General features: G+C 39.9%; 3 protein-coding genes across 5 annotated transcripts in view; 2 read left to right on the top strand and 1 right to left on the bottom strand.

Annotated features, from left to right (window-relative positions):
- The first annotated feature begins 2,917 nt into the window (after positions 1–2,917).
- LOC111334885 (uncharacterized) lies at positions 2,918–6,510 on the top strand. Its single transcript, XM_022940702.2, has 2 exons — positions 2,918–3,450; positions 4,802–6,510. Exons 1-2 carry the CDS (start codon positions 3,329–3,331, stop codon positions 6,405–6,407), a joined length of 1,728 nt encoding a protein of 575 aa, XP_022796437.1. The 5' UTR covers positions 2,918–3,328; the 3' UTR covers positions 6,408–6,510.
- Positions 6,511–7,895: 1,385 nt separating this feature from the next.
- On the bottom strand, positions 7,896–12,853 carry LOC111334887 (uncharacterized). 3 transcript variants are annotated; one of them, XM_022940703.2, is made up of 3 exons: positions 12,774–12,853; positions 12,245–12,499; positions 7,896–9,897 (listed from the first exon to the last, which is right to left on the bottom strand). In XM_022940703.2, the coding sequence occupies exons 1-3, from the start codon at positions 12,833–12,835 to the stop codon at positions 8,520–8,522; spliced, it is 1,695 nt and encodes a 564-aa protein (XP_022796438.2). In that variant the 5' UTR covers positions 12,836–12,853; the 3' UTR covers positions 7,896–8,519. The 3 variants fall into 3 exon arrangements, with proteins under 3 accessions (XP_022796438.2, XP_088588771.1, XP_088588772.1); XM_088732645.1 differs by having other exon boundaries at positions 7,896–9,894; XM_088732646.1 differs by having other exon boundaries at positions 12,684–12,843.
- A 2,101-nt stretch (positions 12,854–14,954) lies between these two features.
- LOC111334893 (uncharacterized) overlaps positions 14,955–16,521 on the top strand; it is a 2,787-nt gene continuing 1,220 nt past the window's right edge. The window contains exons 1-2 of the mRNA XM_022940710.2: positions 14,955–15,606; positions 16,377–16,521. The exon at positions 16,377–16,521 is cut by the window's right edge and continues 1,220 nt beyond it. Of these exons, the coding sequence (XP_022796445.1) occupies positions 15,251–15,606; positions 16,377–16,521 (501 nt within the window). The 5' untranslated portion in view covers positions 14,955–15,250. The remainder of the gene's footprint in view (positions 15,607–16,376) is intronic.

Here is a 16,521-nt window from a genome sequence, read left to right as displayed (position 1 = left end):
AAGTCGACATAATTCCTGTTAAATGTTAATATTTTATCCTAATGTTATTTTCAGCAACGTGCCTTTCTTTACTAAGAAAGTTACCGACCTACTGAGAAATTCGGGACTAAAATCTGACCTGTAACAACTAAAACAATTTTCCTGACTTCAAGAGCGGAGAAAATGATTTGAATAAGGAACACATCGTAATGGATTCTTCTTTGAATATATTTGAGCTTCCAACAAGGGTTTCTTGTCATTGATACTTTTTCTAGCTCGTAGAAGTCACTGTATTGCTTTTTTAATTTTTTGACGAAAACTCTTACACTGAACTCAATTAAACTCGGTAAAATATGCGAGCGAAAAACCAAGTTTTAAGAGATAATTATCCTTCTCGACTCCGCCTGACAAAATACAAGTTAATTAGTAGAACATGATGCCTTTACGCCGCGCTCTGGTATCAAGGATACCTTGCAACTAAATTCATTAACGTCATGAACAAAACTTGTTTTAAAACAGACTTCAGTAGACATGCATGTGAGCAGTAACAATTGGGTGGAAACCAACTGGTATCAATTCTGTTCGAAAACGAGAGCTTGCCGTACGAAGCATCATGCACGAACAACAGTTACTTGACATATTTGTCTTTCCTCGGTAAAGGTAACGAATCGGATCCAACCGACGCGTCGGCCGACACACTACCGACACACCACCGATGCTGTACAAACAGCCGCTGTCGAACCTGGCTTTCTATAAGGTCAGGCTCGTTTTTCGAAGGTTCCAACATCCCGCTGAGTACGTGGCTTCATCTAATGTTCCTGTGGGCTATCAAGGCTTCTGGAGGTAACATCGCCAGACTGACTAGCCTTTCAAAGCCTACAGTGATCCGTGCGCTGAGCGACTTACGAACGGTATGTTCGACGAAAATTATGAACGCTGACATGAAGATCGGAGGTGTAGGAAAAACAGTGGAGATCGACGAGTCGAAGTTTGGAGCCAAGCGAAAGTACCAGCGAGGCAGTCTTTCTATAAGGTCCGGCCAACGTGTCGGCCGACGCGTCGGTTGGATCAGATTCGTTACCTTACCCCTTTCCTCTATAAATATGACTTAATTAAGGATGATTCAATCGTCCTTTAAAAAAGATTGTCTTACCTTTAATCAGCTAGTCAATTGTCGAGGTGCCACTGGCAAATATTACTAAATTTAGTGGATTGGGATACCAGAGACTTGGCATACATACAATATAAGAAGCGATTGACCTTTTAAAATTGTATTGCCAATGAACTTTTATCGGCGCAGGTACCGAGATCACGAGGACGTCAAGCTGGCTCCTGGTTTCTCAGTGACGGCGTTAAGCTATAATCTGAATTCATTTATACTCGCTGATTTAAGTTGTTGCTGGTCATTTACCTTTTCTTACTCATAATGAAGGCTGTTTACCAAAATTTTCAGTCTCATCAGTTAGTTCAAGGTAAAGCTCTCGTTGAGCGCAGCAAAGGCAATGGACTAAGCGAGAGTTAGAAAAGCAATACTCGGAAAAGCTGCTATATGGAATGTCCACTTGATGTACTTCAGTATGTGCCACACAAACCAGCATAGCTTCAATCGTTACACACAAACAAAGGAGAATAGCACGCTAATTTTCTTGCGCTGAGGCTAAAAAAACTAAATCACTTTTGTATGACATTAGAGCTAATTGTATGACATGGAGCTCTCGGCCTCCAAAGAAATTCACAGTTTTCGCACCCGCCTAAGGTAGGCGTGTGTCGATGTGGTCATGCCGCCAACCAATGAAAGGCAACATTGAACTCACTAGTGAGTCTCCTGACAAAGAGATCCATTGAAACTCGCGGGGAAAAGAGTAAGGTCAGAGTTTTTCGCCTCCGTCGTGATCTTCTGCTTTCGATTTCTTTGGTCCGGGCTTTCTGCTAGATTTGTCCCCAAGTGACTTCTATTCTTGACGACTCTTATTTTTCAATGTATTGGGAAATGTAACAAATTCACTCCTTTTGTGCGGTGCAATATGCGATATAAACGAAAAATGCAAATCGAAATCCCGGACAAAAGTCCGCAAAGAACGTCAAAACTCTGCTGAAGATTTCCACAATATACACCTTTTATTATTTGGTACTAGTTACACTCTTTCAGCCGTATCTCAAACTATTTTTTAATTTTTTTTTTTCGCAAATTAAAGTAGGATGATTTCTATCACTGAAGAGCAAAACAACGAAATTTTGATCAAGTTTTTCGACGGCTGCCTTAGGCAAAGTATCACAAGTTGCTAAAAAAAATTATATTCTTTCTTTAATTATGAATAGTCAGTTTAAGCAAGGTGGTTTAATTACACATGCTTTGTTTATACCTACCATTTATCAATAAATTATAGAAAAGGTTTTTTTTTTTTTTTTTAAAGAGAGTTCATCGCCTAAATCTAAGAAGCATTCTTCCATTATGTTTTGTGACTCGAGTGTGATGTAAATTTCAAGGAAACTGAAAACGGCAATCAAGCTGCCAAGTTGTTGCGTGCGAGCAGTTGGCTGGTCGAGGCTGAAGTATCTTTCGCTTTCAAGGCAAAATAAAACTCCACGTGGTGCCGCTTCTCTGTGTGAGCTAAGACATCAGGGAACACATGTTCTACAAACTCCTTTCATTTTCTTCATTTTTGGTCCGATTAAACACGAATACACTCGATTTAAATTCAAAATTTGCATAAGCACCTGCTTTTTTTTTTTGAGAATAGAGAACTTGAATAAAAACAACTAAAGACATATGATAATTTTCAGGCTTCTACGTGCTTTTTGTGAATAAAGATGAGATAAAAGATAATAGCTGTACTTTCTGGGATAATTTGCAATGGCGTGAGTGGAGAATAAAACAATGGTGATTGTTTTCATATCAAACTTTGCTGACAGTAACAACCCAGACAAGCTTCTTGACAGTACATCACCCTACTACAAAGCGTCACCAATAAGTTCGGAAAGTTGACAGTAGTATTTGGCATCTTTACTTTTCCAACATAATGAAACAGGTTGCCACCATTTGGCGATATAAAATTATTCGTCGGGTGTCTGATGCCGAAAGTATGGTATACACGGTTTCTCTTTAGCAAGTATTTGAAAGTGAAAATTGTAACACATGCTATATATATATAAACAACAAAAATTGGCTATCTGAGCGGAACACCAAGGCTCAGTGACACTCTATTTGGGTATTGCCCGGTGAATCTCGTCCGCAATTTGATCGACGCATTTATTCTTCTCGTCTCTCTGAAGACAAGTCACTGGATTTTGATCATTTTGCTTTGCGACGATTAAGTTAGATCGAAAATCATTCACTTTCAAGGAGCTGATGTCGACCGACCAACTTCTTCGAGGTTCTCCCATTTCATCCGATTGTTTGGGAAAAGCGAAGCAAGGCTCATTTGTGCTAAAGGGGAATGGCTGTGAGATGAACGCTTACGTGACTAACAGGTAAATTGCTTACCGCAGATAATTCGTAAATAAGCTTTCCAGAGGAAACATTATCAGCTTTTTCAATATCTGTATCACCCTTTCTGTTCATGGTATCCATCACATCAGATCTGAACTAGAACAGATGAAAGTCTAATCTAGGTACAAACACCATACTATACTGCAAGGATCTTGAACTTCTCACTCTCTTCGCAATAAATCAACGCTAGCATTGTTTTTTCCTTATTTCGTTGCCCGTCAATAACAAAACCTTCAGCGAAAGTAGTGGATAAAATACCCCATTTCTGATGACGTCATTATTCTTGTAAGTATTATCATAGGTTCGCACTGAACTTTTTAGGCTGAAACACACACATGCACAAATAATGATTAAAATAAACACTGCTCAAGTACTAAAATTTCTGTGAAGTGCTTCTTCTAGATCTTGAGGAAATTGTGTTGCTCTCGTCTCGTGTTAAAAAATGATTGGCCATATTGTTGTTTCTTCAAACACCTGGTGTTCGCTGTTCGCATTTGTGTACTACAGGCCGGTCTCTCAACGCTCCCCCTAATCCAGAGGATCGATTGTTGATATCATAATTTGATCATAAACTTCTTTTCACAGCGTACTTTAATAAGCTACACCTTAGATTAATTTATAGAAGATATTTCTGAAAAGCGCGATCCTTCCTTACAACGCGGGTTGGCAGGATGATACGTTTCTATATGAATTTATTAATTTAGGAACTATGGGAAGGATAAAAGATAAAATCGGCCTACAAAGTTTTCCACGCAGGCACGAGTATTAGCTTTTGTAAGCCCCTCGTACATACAAAATTATCTAAAACGACAAGAGATGCGATATGACTTGAATTGATGATACACCGGCTCGATTCTGTCAGAGTCTGTATCTAGTCATTCAGTCGTCAAAACGGGGTCAAGGGCTCAAAATAAAAGCTGATTTGAACTTCGTATACATACTTTTTAACAATTTCATAAGGAGCCAAATTTACAACACAAACCACAGTTTGTAGCGGTCTCTACATTCATAAGTTGACAACTGGAGCTGTTTCGCACAAGCTGTTGCAAAAAAAAGTGTCTCAGCGAAGTGGCACCGCCAATTCAATAGTTTTTTTACCACAGGGTACCTCCCAGGGTACAATGCGGAATCCCTATCATGCACAGTCGGGGAGCGTTGTAAGATATTAAAAATATTTATACTTATTTACTTGTATCAAATTTCATTTTAATGTAAGGGTTGTTGATGCTGATTTGGGAAAGGCAGCCGGATCCGCCGCCTATTTCTCAAGTCCTTAATAAATTTCTGACTTCTTAAGAGGTGAATAGACCTGTGCATCTTGATGCTTTACAGGACAAACGACACAGACAAGCAAAGAATCACCAGCGGTCTGTTAGCAAATGGAAGGTATCTCCCTTTTTTGACTCGGAAGTGTGGCTGTGCCGAATGTATAATCGCCCGTGAAAAGATGGAATTAAGGCACCCCCGGAGCATCCAAAATGGACGCCATGGTTCATGCTTGAACGAATCCTTCTTCAATCAAACGAAAAGCGAATACAGTCATAAGCGTCAAATCAAGGAACAAAGAATAGAAACACATCCCTACAGCGCTCAGCTACGAAACGGCACTGGTTCATCATGGGCAGAAAAACACAGGTTCAGGCCACTGGCATGTGACAACATTTCTCATCCTTTACAATACAATAACAATCCCAGAATGTCCGAGATGTATGCAACTACGCTGAGTCCAAATGGGACAGATCCTTTTTCCAGAATGCTGAGCATAGGCCCTGTTGGTAAAGGAAACCTAACTGAAACAAATCATTGGGCATGGAATGGCTCCTTGGACTCTTCTAGCAAACATAAAACTCAACTGCAATTATCAAGTATTCAGCAACCTTATCTCACCCAACAACTCAGTAGGGACCCACGTTTAAGAAGGAAAAATGAACCGTTGAATGGAAACGATACTTCAAGTATATATTCGATGTATCAAGCTCAAGAAAACGCTGAGCTTGTGCAAAGGGGTCAGGAGGGACACAAACATCAAAGCAACGAGGATAACACCATGGGATGCTGGGATCAACGACCAAAGAGAGCTCTAGACTGGAATTTTTCATCAAAGCCTCAGCCCCCCCAACCCCAGCATATACCAAGCATCTACCCAGAGAGATGGGGGGTGAATGCAGTAGTAAGGGAACATAAAGTGAGGGTGAACGAAAGGAAAGACCGACCATGCCGGATAAGCAAGCCGTCACGAACATCGCTCGAAGAACTCTCAAAAAAACATACTACAGTTAACGAACGTTCTCATTCATCCAATGCTACTCCTTGGAATAATCCATATGATCTAGGAGTAAAAACTTACGGAACATCTAGAGTGGAAAATAAAAAAGATTCCAAAAGGACATCAACGTCGGTAGAAAACTGTGGCTCTGAAAGCAAACAAACAAAGGGCAATTTAAAGTCATTTCCAAATGACCATATGCTTCGAAGCAAGCCACAGTGGAATATTGACGATGAAGAATTGAAAAATGAAACCCAACATTTAGAAATGGTCGCCCGTGAAGAAAGGATAAGATCATTGAAAAGTTTACTTGCTAAACAAGAGCAAGCACTGGAATCACTGAGATTTCGAAAGAAACCTTCCAAAAATAAAGCTATTCATAAACCCTCTACAAGACACAAAGCAATTTCAATTGATCAAGGGAACTTTAACAAAAGCAGTGATCAGCCTCAAACTTACTCATCATCAGGGACGACTTCGGGAAATTCGTTGAAACGGAGATGGCTCCAAAACTGGGATGAGGAAGAGGAGCCCGAGCCTAAACACCCAGTTAAGAAGGAGAAAGAAAACGAAAGGCAATCAAATGGTAGCCTATCTGAAAACGAAAATCAGAACCTCAGTAATGCTGAATTTACAGCATTAGAAGGACTCGTGACACTCAGCAAGAATTAGGCCTAGAACTTAAACAATTGTAACCATTTCACCTTAGCTATGAGCGCATAGAGCGCATATTACATACTAGTTCAAATGTATTAATAAAATAGTTATCGATTCAGTCATCAGATTTATTCATATGCGAACGATCAAAGATGTGTCTGTTGTACTAAACTACGATAGGGTGCTGCTCTCCTTGAGGATAAAATGGGTAGTAAACAAGTGCATAAATGAAGGGCTGTCTTCTAACTACAGAGGGCAGCTTCATGCATAATCAGATCTTCACAACTTTCAGCAACACTAATCCAATAACTAATCACAGGTTAGGTCAGGTTAGACGGAACCAGGTCAGGCCATAGTGCAAGTTCTTCGTTTGAACGTCTGTAGCGGACCAAAGAAATTTTTACTCGGAAGCATGCATGCGCACCAAAATTGACCGCCCAGAGACTCCTCAAAACTAAACTCAAAGAATGATACAGGCATGTACGTTTAAGGAACCTCGTTTAATTTGAAAAAGTAAACGTATCTGTAACGATGGATAGTTTATGATCTAGACTTAGGTCTGCGTTTTAAAGGCAATTGATCTTGAAGTGGAATTAAAAGCTGTTCGAATAGTGTTGTCAGTGGAGTACTTTCGCTAGCCATGTGAATTAGTGGATTGGCTTATAACCCCAACATGTAGCAAGGAAGCCGGCGCAATCGTGAAATGATCCCTTTCTAGCCGCTTCATGTGGCCTGGTTCGAATCCTGCACCCTAATTTAAATTTGCCACTGGGTTTCGTGCCAGCTGATCATGATTGGTCATTTCAGCGGGCTTTCCGTCTTTTGTAACACTTCAAATTCCAACATCTACACTATAATTTTAAATTTGTTTTTCGAGCATCGTAATGCAACATCGATAAAGCGACTCTAAACTTTTAATACAATTGTGATTGTGAAATTCCGCTACTTTTTGCGAGAGCCTGATTTGCTCAATTTTTTCTCATGTCCTTTCGATGTTTGATCTGGGCGTTATGAACATAACGTACCTTACGTGTTTTAAGAGCTCCATGCAGAATTTCAAAGGTATTCCAAACAGGAAAAGGTGCGTCACTTGGGGCTGTGCTGACCAAACGATTAGTGTGCACTGCATGGCATCATACAGTTAATTTGTCAGACCATAGGGTGACGTAAAATAAACGGTTAATACAGCCAGCCAATTTCTCCAAAAACGTACCGCATTAATACAGCCGGACATACACTCAAGAGACACAAGTGCGTCTAAGATTCTTGCACAACCTCTCATTTGCCAAGCTGAACGCATATGATGGCACGACACCAATTTCAAACCTCTTGGTTACATTCGATGACCGATTTTTAACAGGGGTTTTAAAGAGAAAAATAAAATCTTGCATCGATCTTCGACACTTGAGTCGATGCAGGCTGTGGCGGTGGCAGAAACACAGCCATAGCTTGAAATGCCACCTGAGCAACTAGCGAAATTATAGAAATCAGATATCTGGAGGACCGAGTAAAAGAAATAGTCTATTCTAGAGGTTGAGCTAGAAATTCTAGTAGGGCGAAAGAATGAAACTAACGTGTTAGTTCAATAACATTTTACGGCCTTCAACACCTACCACATACTGTTTTAAATACTTTTGAAAGTTAAAACACAAACACTAGAAAAAAATTAAACGGCCATTAAATCTAGTGTTTTCTAAACATAATGACCAGAGAGGAACTTTTAAACAATTTGCAGGAGTCTGGCATGATATATATGTAACAGGATATGGTTCAGAATCAAATATTTTAAATAGAAAACAGTCATGTCACTGATGTTACGAAAACTCCACTTTTTTTGTAACGTGAAGACGATTTCACGCAATATTCCTGAGATAAATAAGTAATATTATTGTTGAAATCATAAAACCAATCTTAAATAGTGATGTGTTAATAAAAGAATTAAAAATTGAAAACCGAAGGAAGCGGAAATTTAGGTCCAAAAAATTCTATGCTTTTTCGTTGTCTTTTCGGCGTCAGTGACGTAACGGACGTAGAAAACAGCTTTCTTTGGACGGCACCCTGTACGGAAACATCTTTAAATAGAGCTGGTTATGGTTTCTCCAGTGAGATGAAACTGCAAGTCATGGTCTAACTCTGTTTCTGGTTCATTTTCAGCAAGCCAAACAATGACAGAAACTCCTCCTGACTGATGTCCTCAGGCGCACAAGCTCTGTCCAGATTTGTTACTGGACCAAGTTCCTCTTGACCCTTATCATTCATAGATCGTATTCCTTTAAGTTTGGAAGACGACGACATTCGTTGGCCTCTTTTGCGCTTCCTTCTTATTTTGGTCTTTTTAGAACACTGCGTTCGTTTGTTTTTCTTATCGTCACTCGACTGTTCCTGCAAGACTCCACTGGGTAGATTGAACTTTCTCTTCAAAACAAAATTCTTAACCGCGCTTTCTGTTGGAACAGCTCCTACATCGCCGGCCTTTTCCTTCGTGTTAACGTTGAAAGGTGAATCAATTCTGCGAGGCGATGTTTGTTTTCTACAATTCTTTCTTTGGAGGGTTGTTTTTCGTTCCCCTGAGGGAAAGTAATGGATCTGAGTAGAGGGACAATCTTTAGGACATACCCTCTCTTCTTGATCCCCTGAAGATTTGCTGTATTCGATTATTTCTCCGTCGGTGGATCTGTCTTTGTTATTTTGTTGGTAAATTCCATCTAAACGTCCATTACTCGGAACTCCTTCCTTAACTGACTGCTGCTGCTTAAGTTTTTCGAGTTCTATCGTGTGTTCAGCAAGACGTTTTTTCAAATCCAGTATCTTTTCATCTCTTTCTGTGTATTGCTCGGATCTTCGAGAATTTTTCTGGTCTTTCATTAATTTATCACGATAAACTGGATGGTATTCTATTGTATAGCCTTTAAAAATGCGAATATGGTCTTCTGTGACTTGATCGTACTCATCATAGTATTCGCTGTTTTGATTATCCATGATTGTTTTTGGATCATCTCTCCCGTCGCTAGAACTCTCAGAGAGGTGGTTATATTCGCTTTGATTCACTCTTTCCTTTGGTTTTAATACAGGATCTTCCAACTTGATCAGAGAATATTTTTCCACTTGATTTTTTTTTTCAAAGATAGGCGATGTGGCTTCACGAGGACTTTCAGCCCTAGCAGGTTTTCTAAAAGAGCATGATTTCACAAGCTCAGACAGTTCTTCTTTGACATCACTGTGGATTTCGTCGTCACTGTCATGGATATAAATGATGTCGTCCTTTTCCTTTCTGCTTTCACGAGCAGCCGCCTCTGTGCTACGGTGTTCAGAATTGAAACTCGGAGTCTGAGTTGCGGACCCGTGATCAACCATCACAGGAACATAATAAAGGTAGACATTACCTCCTTGCACCGGATAAGAAGGCAAGTTCATCATTCTGTATTCTCTATGAAGGATCTGTTGGTATCTTAATGCAACCTCCTGCCATACTCGTCTTTGCTGCTGTGTACCTCCTGACGCGCTGCTGTATAAAAACATCAGCGCTTAATATAAGTCAAGTCAAACTTAAAAAATAAATTGGTGCTCAAAGTCGAACTAGTCGTAGATTCTAATATAAACAAACTGAACATAATTTGGGATAATAGAGCCTTTAGACTCTAAGACAAGTCCGATTACGGATGCGATATTTGAATAGTCTCTTTTACAGTCGTGGGCTTAGTGGCCAAGCCTTTGAACAGGAGTGAGGCTAAGGGTGACCCTGTTGTGATAGAGACCTGTATCTAGTTAGCACGATAACAAAGTAATTTGTGTTTGAAAAGCGGCAACATCTCTATCATAACAAGGTCACCCTAAGCCTCACTCCTGTTCAAAGGCTTGGCCACCAAGCCCACAACTGTAAAAAGGACTATTCACATTGTTGGCGTAATGAAGTGAAAACCGTATCAGAGCAATCTTTAATTGAGTGTCGAAAGTAATCTGAGGTTAGGTCTGTGATTGGTGAACAAAACTCGCGCTATCCAACCAGACGCAAAACGAAAACCAATCCTGACTTTATCGCCCGCGTTTTTGTTGTTTTGCTTGTTTTTACTTCGAGTGCTCATTAGCTAATGTTTTTGGTATTCGACAGTCAATCGAAAACTGCCCAAAGAACACGCCCATGGGATTCCTGATAGCGTCAACTCATTAAAAGGTATTTATTTGATACTGGGTTATAAAACTTAACAGCTTCAGTCCTAAAAAACAAAAAAGTAAAAACTCCGTGAAGTATCCGCTCAATAGTTTCTTTCTGTTTTCTTTAGCTTTTTTGTTTGTTAATTTGTTTTTCTGTTCTTTTGTTGGGGGGGGGGGTCAGTGGGGGTTATAAAAAGGACTATCTAGGTTGTCATTCTACCAGCCTAATCAAAACATTTGACTTTAACCCGAAAATGGCACGAATATGAACCCGTGGTCCCCTCTTTTAACTTACAGTTTAAAACAATCAATCACCCAGCATGATTTTACCAAAGCTGTTCCACGCCGGTAAAACAAATACAGCCACAGCCTTTGTAGACCAAAGCTTGTTTTCGTTTTACTCTGAAATGTCATCATGGCCGAAAAATCAAATTAGTAAATGAGAATCTAAATTGTTTTGTTCTTCCTGTCTTTTGTGAATTGATGGTTCTAACGAAGCTAGTTTTATGTCCCCGTTATCATGGCTGTTTGAAAGAAACGACTTCTCTTCAATTGAAATGAAGGAGAAAAAAGCATGTGTGTGCCAAACTGAAAACGACAAGAAACCATAAACCGGAAGTTAGATGTTCATGTTCTTGGCTCCAAGCAACGCGACTTTCGTTTTCTATCCCTGACTGACGCAAGGAACTATGTCTGAGGCAATATATGACAATAAAACAGAAGATAGAACTTTCGAACCGACGTTAAAACAAAAGCAACAACACCTGAAAACATTTAGGTACGAAAGTGGAGAAACATAAGATATGTTGCGTGTTTTAAAACAATGTGAATTGAACCGTAGCTCACTCACACCAGGTGTCCTATGGAAAAGCGTGGAGAGAAGAAGATAGAGACGAAAAAGATGAAAACGGAAAAAAAGAAAACGGAAACTCAGTTGCGTTACATTAATACGTCGGTTGGTCGAATGTGATTGAATTCACTATTATGAACCAACTTTTTTATCCGGTCACGAGCAGCTGCAAATAAAGAATTTTCTACCCCACGACAACTGTTTTTCGCCGCACAACTTTAAAAAAGGCATCATATGCGCGAATAGATTTACTGTGCAGCAACAGTTTCGATTGTTTACTTCATCAACACATAGCCTGTATTCATACAGCTGTCTCGACAGAGCTGACCTTCATTAAAATGCAGCACGCGTACGTAAATGTTAGGCGTGCTATGTCTACACAAGTAACAGCTTAGCGAAAATCTTCACTCTCCAAATGCAGAATTATCCTTCGAACAGAAATTCCGTTGATTCATCAGTTAGCTCTCACTCAAAACCATCAACTTAGGATAAAGAAAAGATGCCCTTAATAATTTCTTGAATATTCCGGTTCTCACAACACTTGTGAGGAGCGCGTGTTCTTTAGCGCGTGACAAGTTGTCTCGCCAGACGTGAATTTGACCATGACACAGATACTGTAGCCTTCACATCGTTCAGTCCCCCTTTTATTGCGCATCGATTTCTTATTTAAGATGATTTCTAAGTTTAGGAGTATTACTTGCCAGACATGTTTAAGTGAATGATCGACATTCAGTAAACACGTTCACCAACAACCTACTTCGTAGATGAGTGTCATGACCTTCGACAAATGGAATGGCCTCGAAAAACCGACACCAGGCTGTAATTATTTATTGTGGCGAATATCACCTACCTGTTTGTAAACGGAACAGAATTTGAAAAGGGGAGTTTAGGATCATCAGCGTTTGTTATATCCGTTTTTCCTCTCGGCGTGGTTTCCTCAAGATTTTCAGTTGTTTCGATTTCTCTGTCAGCTTCTGTAGTGGTTTGAGAAGACGTGCCATAGCGACCATCCGTCGTTAATTTCCCGTCTACAGGTGAAAACACATTGCCTGGTTTTGTAGAGCTCATCCGTTTTTCGTGTGGAACAGCTTCAGCATTTCCCATGCTAGACAGTCAAGATAATTTTAACAGTAAAACATGAGTCAATATTAAAACTGCCTCGCAAACCCACGACTGACAAATGAAAGCACAACTTGAACACTGCTGCGAATTATGCATGAATAATAACAAGCCAACGGACAATATCGTTATCGTTATGCCCAGTTACTGCTCTCTAACTAAATCCCTACCGTAATCAAATTACAAGTTGACTTGACTTTGACGTAATCTCAAGCGTTTTCCTGAGTGTAAAATGATTTTTGCCAAAAAGTTCCTAGTACCTGACGTCAGCTTTGTCCCTTCGGTTATAAGTTTCGTGCCGTATTCTTGCCCGCCCGCGCATTCGTCAACAGTGACGCAACAATAATTTATATGATTTATAAGAGCGGTTGCGTGACTGAGGTCAAAGAAATACACTAATTTGCATTGACGATGCATACACAGCCTTAACAATGGTGCCATATTGTTTCCTAACATGCTCTCGAATGGTCCCACTCGGCGCCAATGTTTCTCTTTTGAAATTTCAAATTGCTAATAGAAATTCTACGGAAACCAGAGAACTCAATGGTTGCGTCGTTAGTCACATATTATTTTGATTGTAGTTTTCATGTTAATTTGGTTCGAATCAACTAAGTTGAAATTGTAAATTGGCCACTGTAAAGAGTTAAAAAGCTGACGTTCCGAGCTTTAGCCCTTCGTCAGAGCGAATGACGTTCGAAACATCAGCTTTATAACTCTTTACGATAGCCATTTTACAATTTCAACTGAGTTTATAAAACCAAATTACCTCGTTACCCCCACCGACGCAGCATCTCAGTTTCTTTAGAAACTTACCCCATATATTCATTTGTAGTTTTCATCGTTGGTTGACCCGCGGCCCAAGGAAATTCAGGATTGGAACAGTGGACTTAAAATAATGTGGACTATCAGTATGACTAAGACTCTCTTCTCTTCTGATAGGTACATAAAAGACGTAAACAAGATAGCAATCTTGACTCAAAGAGTAATGTAGCGAAAATGCAATACAAAACATCTGTCATTGGCACCTGCTCACCGGTTCCCTACGCAAAACTTTGGTTCTGCCATTCCTTCATTCTTAAGATTAAGAATAAACTATTAATTTCTTGTGTATAGCTCTCGGGATGAAAAAGATTTCTTTAAGGAAAAAATACTTGTAACATTTGAACTTTACTTCACTGAAGAGCAAGCTACATGTAGGTTATGCTTGGCGTTCCTCTCAATTAATAAAGAAATAGGAGACTTGAAAGGGTTTGCACAACCACAGAAAAAGGTTACTTTTGCCTTTATAAAATACCTCATTTTTGAAAATACGCGTGTCAGCACATTCTCATCTAAATAGACCTCTCACTCAATGAGAGTGAGCTAAGTATCTCAGTAATTTCAAGAAACATCATTACACTAAAAGAGCACGTCAAAAGAATATTTAAATGGTCTGTGTCATGATGAGGCGCTATAATGAGTCCTCGCGCTGGGATGATATTCTCGCCGAATCACTTGACTACCTTGAAAAAGAACTTGATCAATCTTCAGAGGTCAGGGACATATTTACGTGAAGTGGCTCTTCTATGTGGAAGAATAGATCCATTTATTTCTGTGGAGTTTATTATCTATGTTAGTATAAAGTTTAAGGCCTAATGGATTACGAACCATTCATGTGTCTCTACGAAGGGGAGCTAGTCGTTAAAAAATGTGGTTTAGTGTAGACCTAAGTGTGCTGGTGAATGAGGCAGCAGAGGCACTCAATGGAAATAACTGTTCTATGTCAGCGACAGTGAAAGCCTGCTCAAGTCAAGATAATGATCCTCGCAGGTGGATTACAATTTTAGAAACTGCAGAAAAGAAGCCTGAAAAAAATTCAGGATTCGACGGGATTCGAACCCGTGTCTCCCAGATACCAGTTGGGTGCTACTACTGAGCTACGAAGTTAAATTGTAGCGGATTCTTGGCCAGTTCGCCTTGACATTGTATCTTGTACTCTTAATTAGTGCACATAAAAGAACAAGTTGCTGTGATGTAAACACAAAATCAGGAATCTGGCGGACGCGAAGTGAACAAAGAACAACTAACTGCAATCAACCGCTCAAACTCTTGATAATCGGTTTTGAAGAAAATGACGACCTGAAGAGATTCTTTGAAGTACATGTACCTCTTCCAAATAAAAGTTAGGTACTGGAACAACGATGCCCTCAGGGGAAGGTTAAAAATAACTCGGTTCGAAAACGATGTAAATAAGTAATTGATTAACGATGTAAATAATTAATTGATAGACTCCTTTTAATCAACCACATTTTGTGAAACAAAGTGCTGTAGAACCAGTTACGAGTAATTCGCCAAAGAAGCCAGTTGCACGCAGACATGCTCTTGTTTGTGTATGTGTCACGTTGAAATATTTGGCGTTCTTCTATCGTCACGTAACGTACCGCTGGTTGGCGGAGAAAAACGATGGCATTAATCAGGAAGCAGTTCTATTTTGGGGATATTTTGAATGTCGTTAATATTCAATTCTGTTTTTTTTTTAATTTGCTAGCCTTTAAATACAAAATGTTCGATCAAGCGTCTCTGTCTCCGTTGTCTATTCGAAGAGAAAAGAGATGGAGGCCGTGACTTAAAACAAACCGCCTCAGATTACAGCGGTATCTTCGACAAGATGACATGCTCTTAGCCATGATGAGAGTTCTTTTGCTAAATCAAAGGTATCGCTTATCACTCACAAGTCACTGGAGGTTTGAAAGTATTTATGTCTGTTTGGCGTTGTGAAAGGAACGTTTCCGATATCGAACCAAACCAGGCCGAGTGTGAAAGAAACTCGAACGGAACAGCTCGCACGAGGTTTCCGGGTTCAAGAATGACCGCGGATCCGAGAGCAAGCCCGAAGCTGACAAAAGCAGTAAAGCTGAAGGGAAATGGATGCAGACTTGACATGTTTTCCGGTGAACAGAAGACTCTTACTCGGGACAGTAAACAGGAGGTGAATAAATTGACCAATTTGAGCTCAGTTTTGACGAACAGTGTCGAAGAAATCCCGGATGAAGTCGCTGCTGTCTACCACGAAAGTACGAGGACACCAGAAGACGACGCACTACCAATTGAAAGGTTGGTGTATCAGACTCTGGGTTTCATATCTTATGTTAACGACAACAGTTGATTTAATAGATATCCTTGTTACCTCTCAAAGCCTAGTTTACCAAACAAACTTCGTCTTTTCTACCAACGCAACGATTCGCTGTGTACTCTTATGGTCTCAGAGAACATTTGGCTGAAAGCGAAGCTAGCTGGATTTTTGCCCCACGCTTTGCGTGGTGTTTCACAAATCCAAGCTGACTTCGTTTGACTGAGAATAAGATAACATGTTGATTGTTTAACCGTAGTGGACGGTCTGTAGGCAATGTAAACAATTGCATGGCGTGAAAATCTTTATTGAAATGCTTTGAATAATCCGCTGATTTATCGCTCGCGCGTAAATGTTAAAACGGACTGATTCGGTACTGTGTGTGTTTAAGGTTTACTAGCTAATGTTCGCGATGAAAAATCTGTCCTTCGAAATATCTTATACAGGGAATACACTAGAAAAAATAGCATCTACTTCCTTTTCACTTCAATTTCGCTTTCGTTTCCTAACATACAGTCCGTAAACTGTGAATGTGACCGAGCGATGTCGCAAATTCAGCCAAATCGCTCGTTCGACAGACTTCCAAGTGTTTTTCCGCGTTTTTGTGCCCGATCTAGTCACCAAAAGGAATTGTGAACTATTCCCCTAAAAGCTTCAAGTGTACTGTAGCTGCTGACTTTGTCTAATTTGCATCGTGTTGTTTACTCGCCGTTGTTTCTGTTTTTTGTTTTTTTTTCAATATATATATATATAGAGCGCAAGGTTTTGACGACTGGTGGAATCATTCTTCAGTTCAGCTGTACCAAATGGATGAAGAAGAACAATTTCCATATTGGCTCGACCATACCGAACGCATAGACAGCAACGTTTACAACACTCAAGTAAACGACCTCTCTGGC

The sequence above is a fragment of the Stylophora pistillata genome, chromosome 9 (assembly GCF_964205215.1).
Source record: "Stylophora pistillata chromosome 9, jaStyPist1.2, whole genome shotgun sequence".
Lineage (NCBI taxonomy): Eukaryota > Metazoa > Cnidaria > Anthozoa > Scleractinia > Pocilloporidae > Stylophora > Stylophora pistillata.
Note: the sequence above shows the minus strand (reverse complement) of the source record. Positions and strands in the feature narration are given on the sequence as shown.

Coding starts and splice junctions, on each gene's coding strand:
- LOC111334887 (XM_022940703.2), bottom strand. CDS start 12,835: ATGCGCGGGCGGGCAAGAATACGGCACGAAACTTATAACCGAAGGGAC. Junction 12,500..12,773: donor AGGGACAAAGCTGACGTCAG/GTACTAGGAACT, acceptor TTGACTGTCTAG/CATGGGAAATGCTGAAGCTG. Junction 9,898..12,244: donor TCTGTTCCGTTTACAAACAG/GTAGGTGATATT, acceptor GTTTTTATACAG/CAGCGCGTCAGGAGGTACAC.
- LOC111334885 (XM_022940702.2), top strand. CDS start 3,329: ATGTCGACCGACCAACTTCTTCGAGGTTCTCCCATTTCATCCGATTGT. Junction 3,451..4,801: donor AACGCTTACGTGACTAACAG/GTAAATTGCTTA, acceptor GATGCTTTACAG/GACAAACGACACAGACAAGC.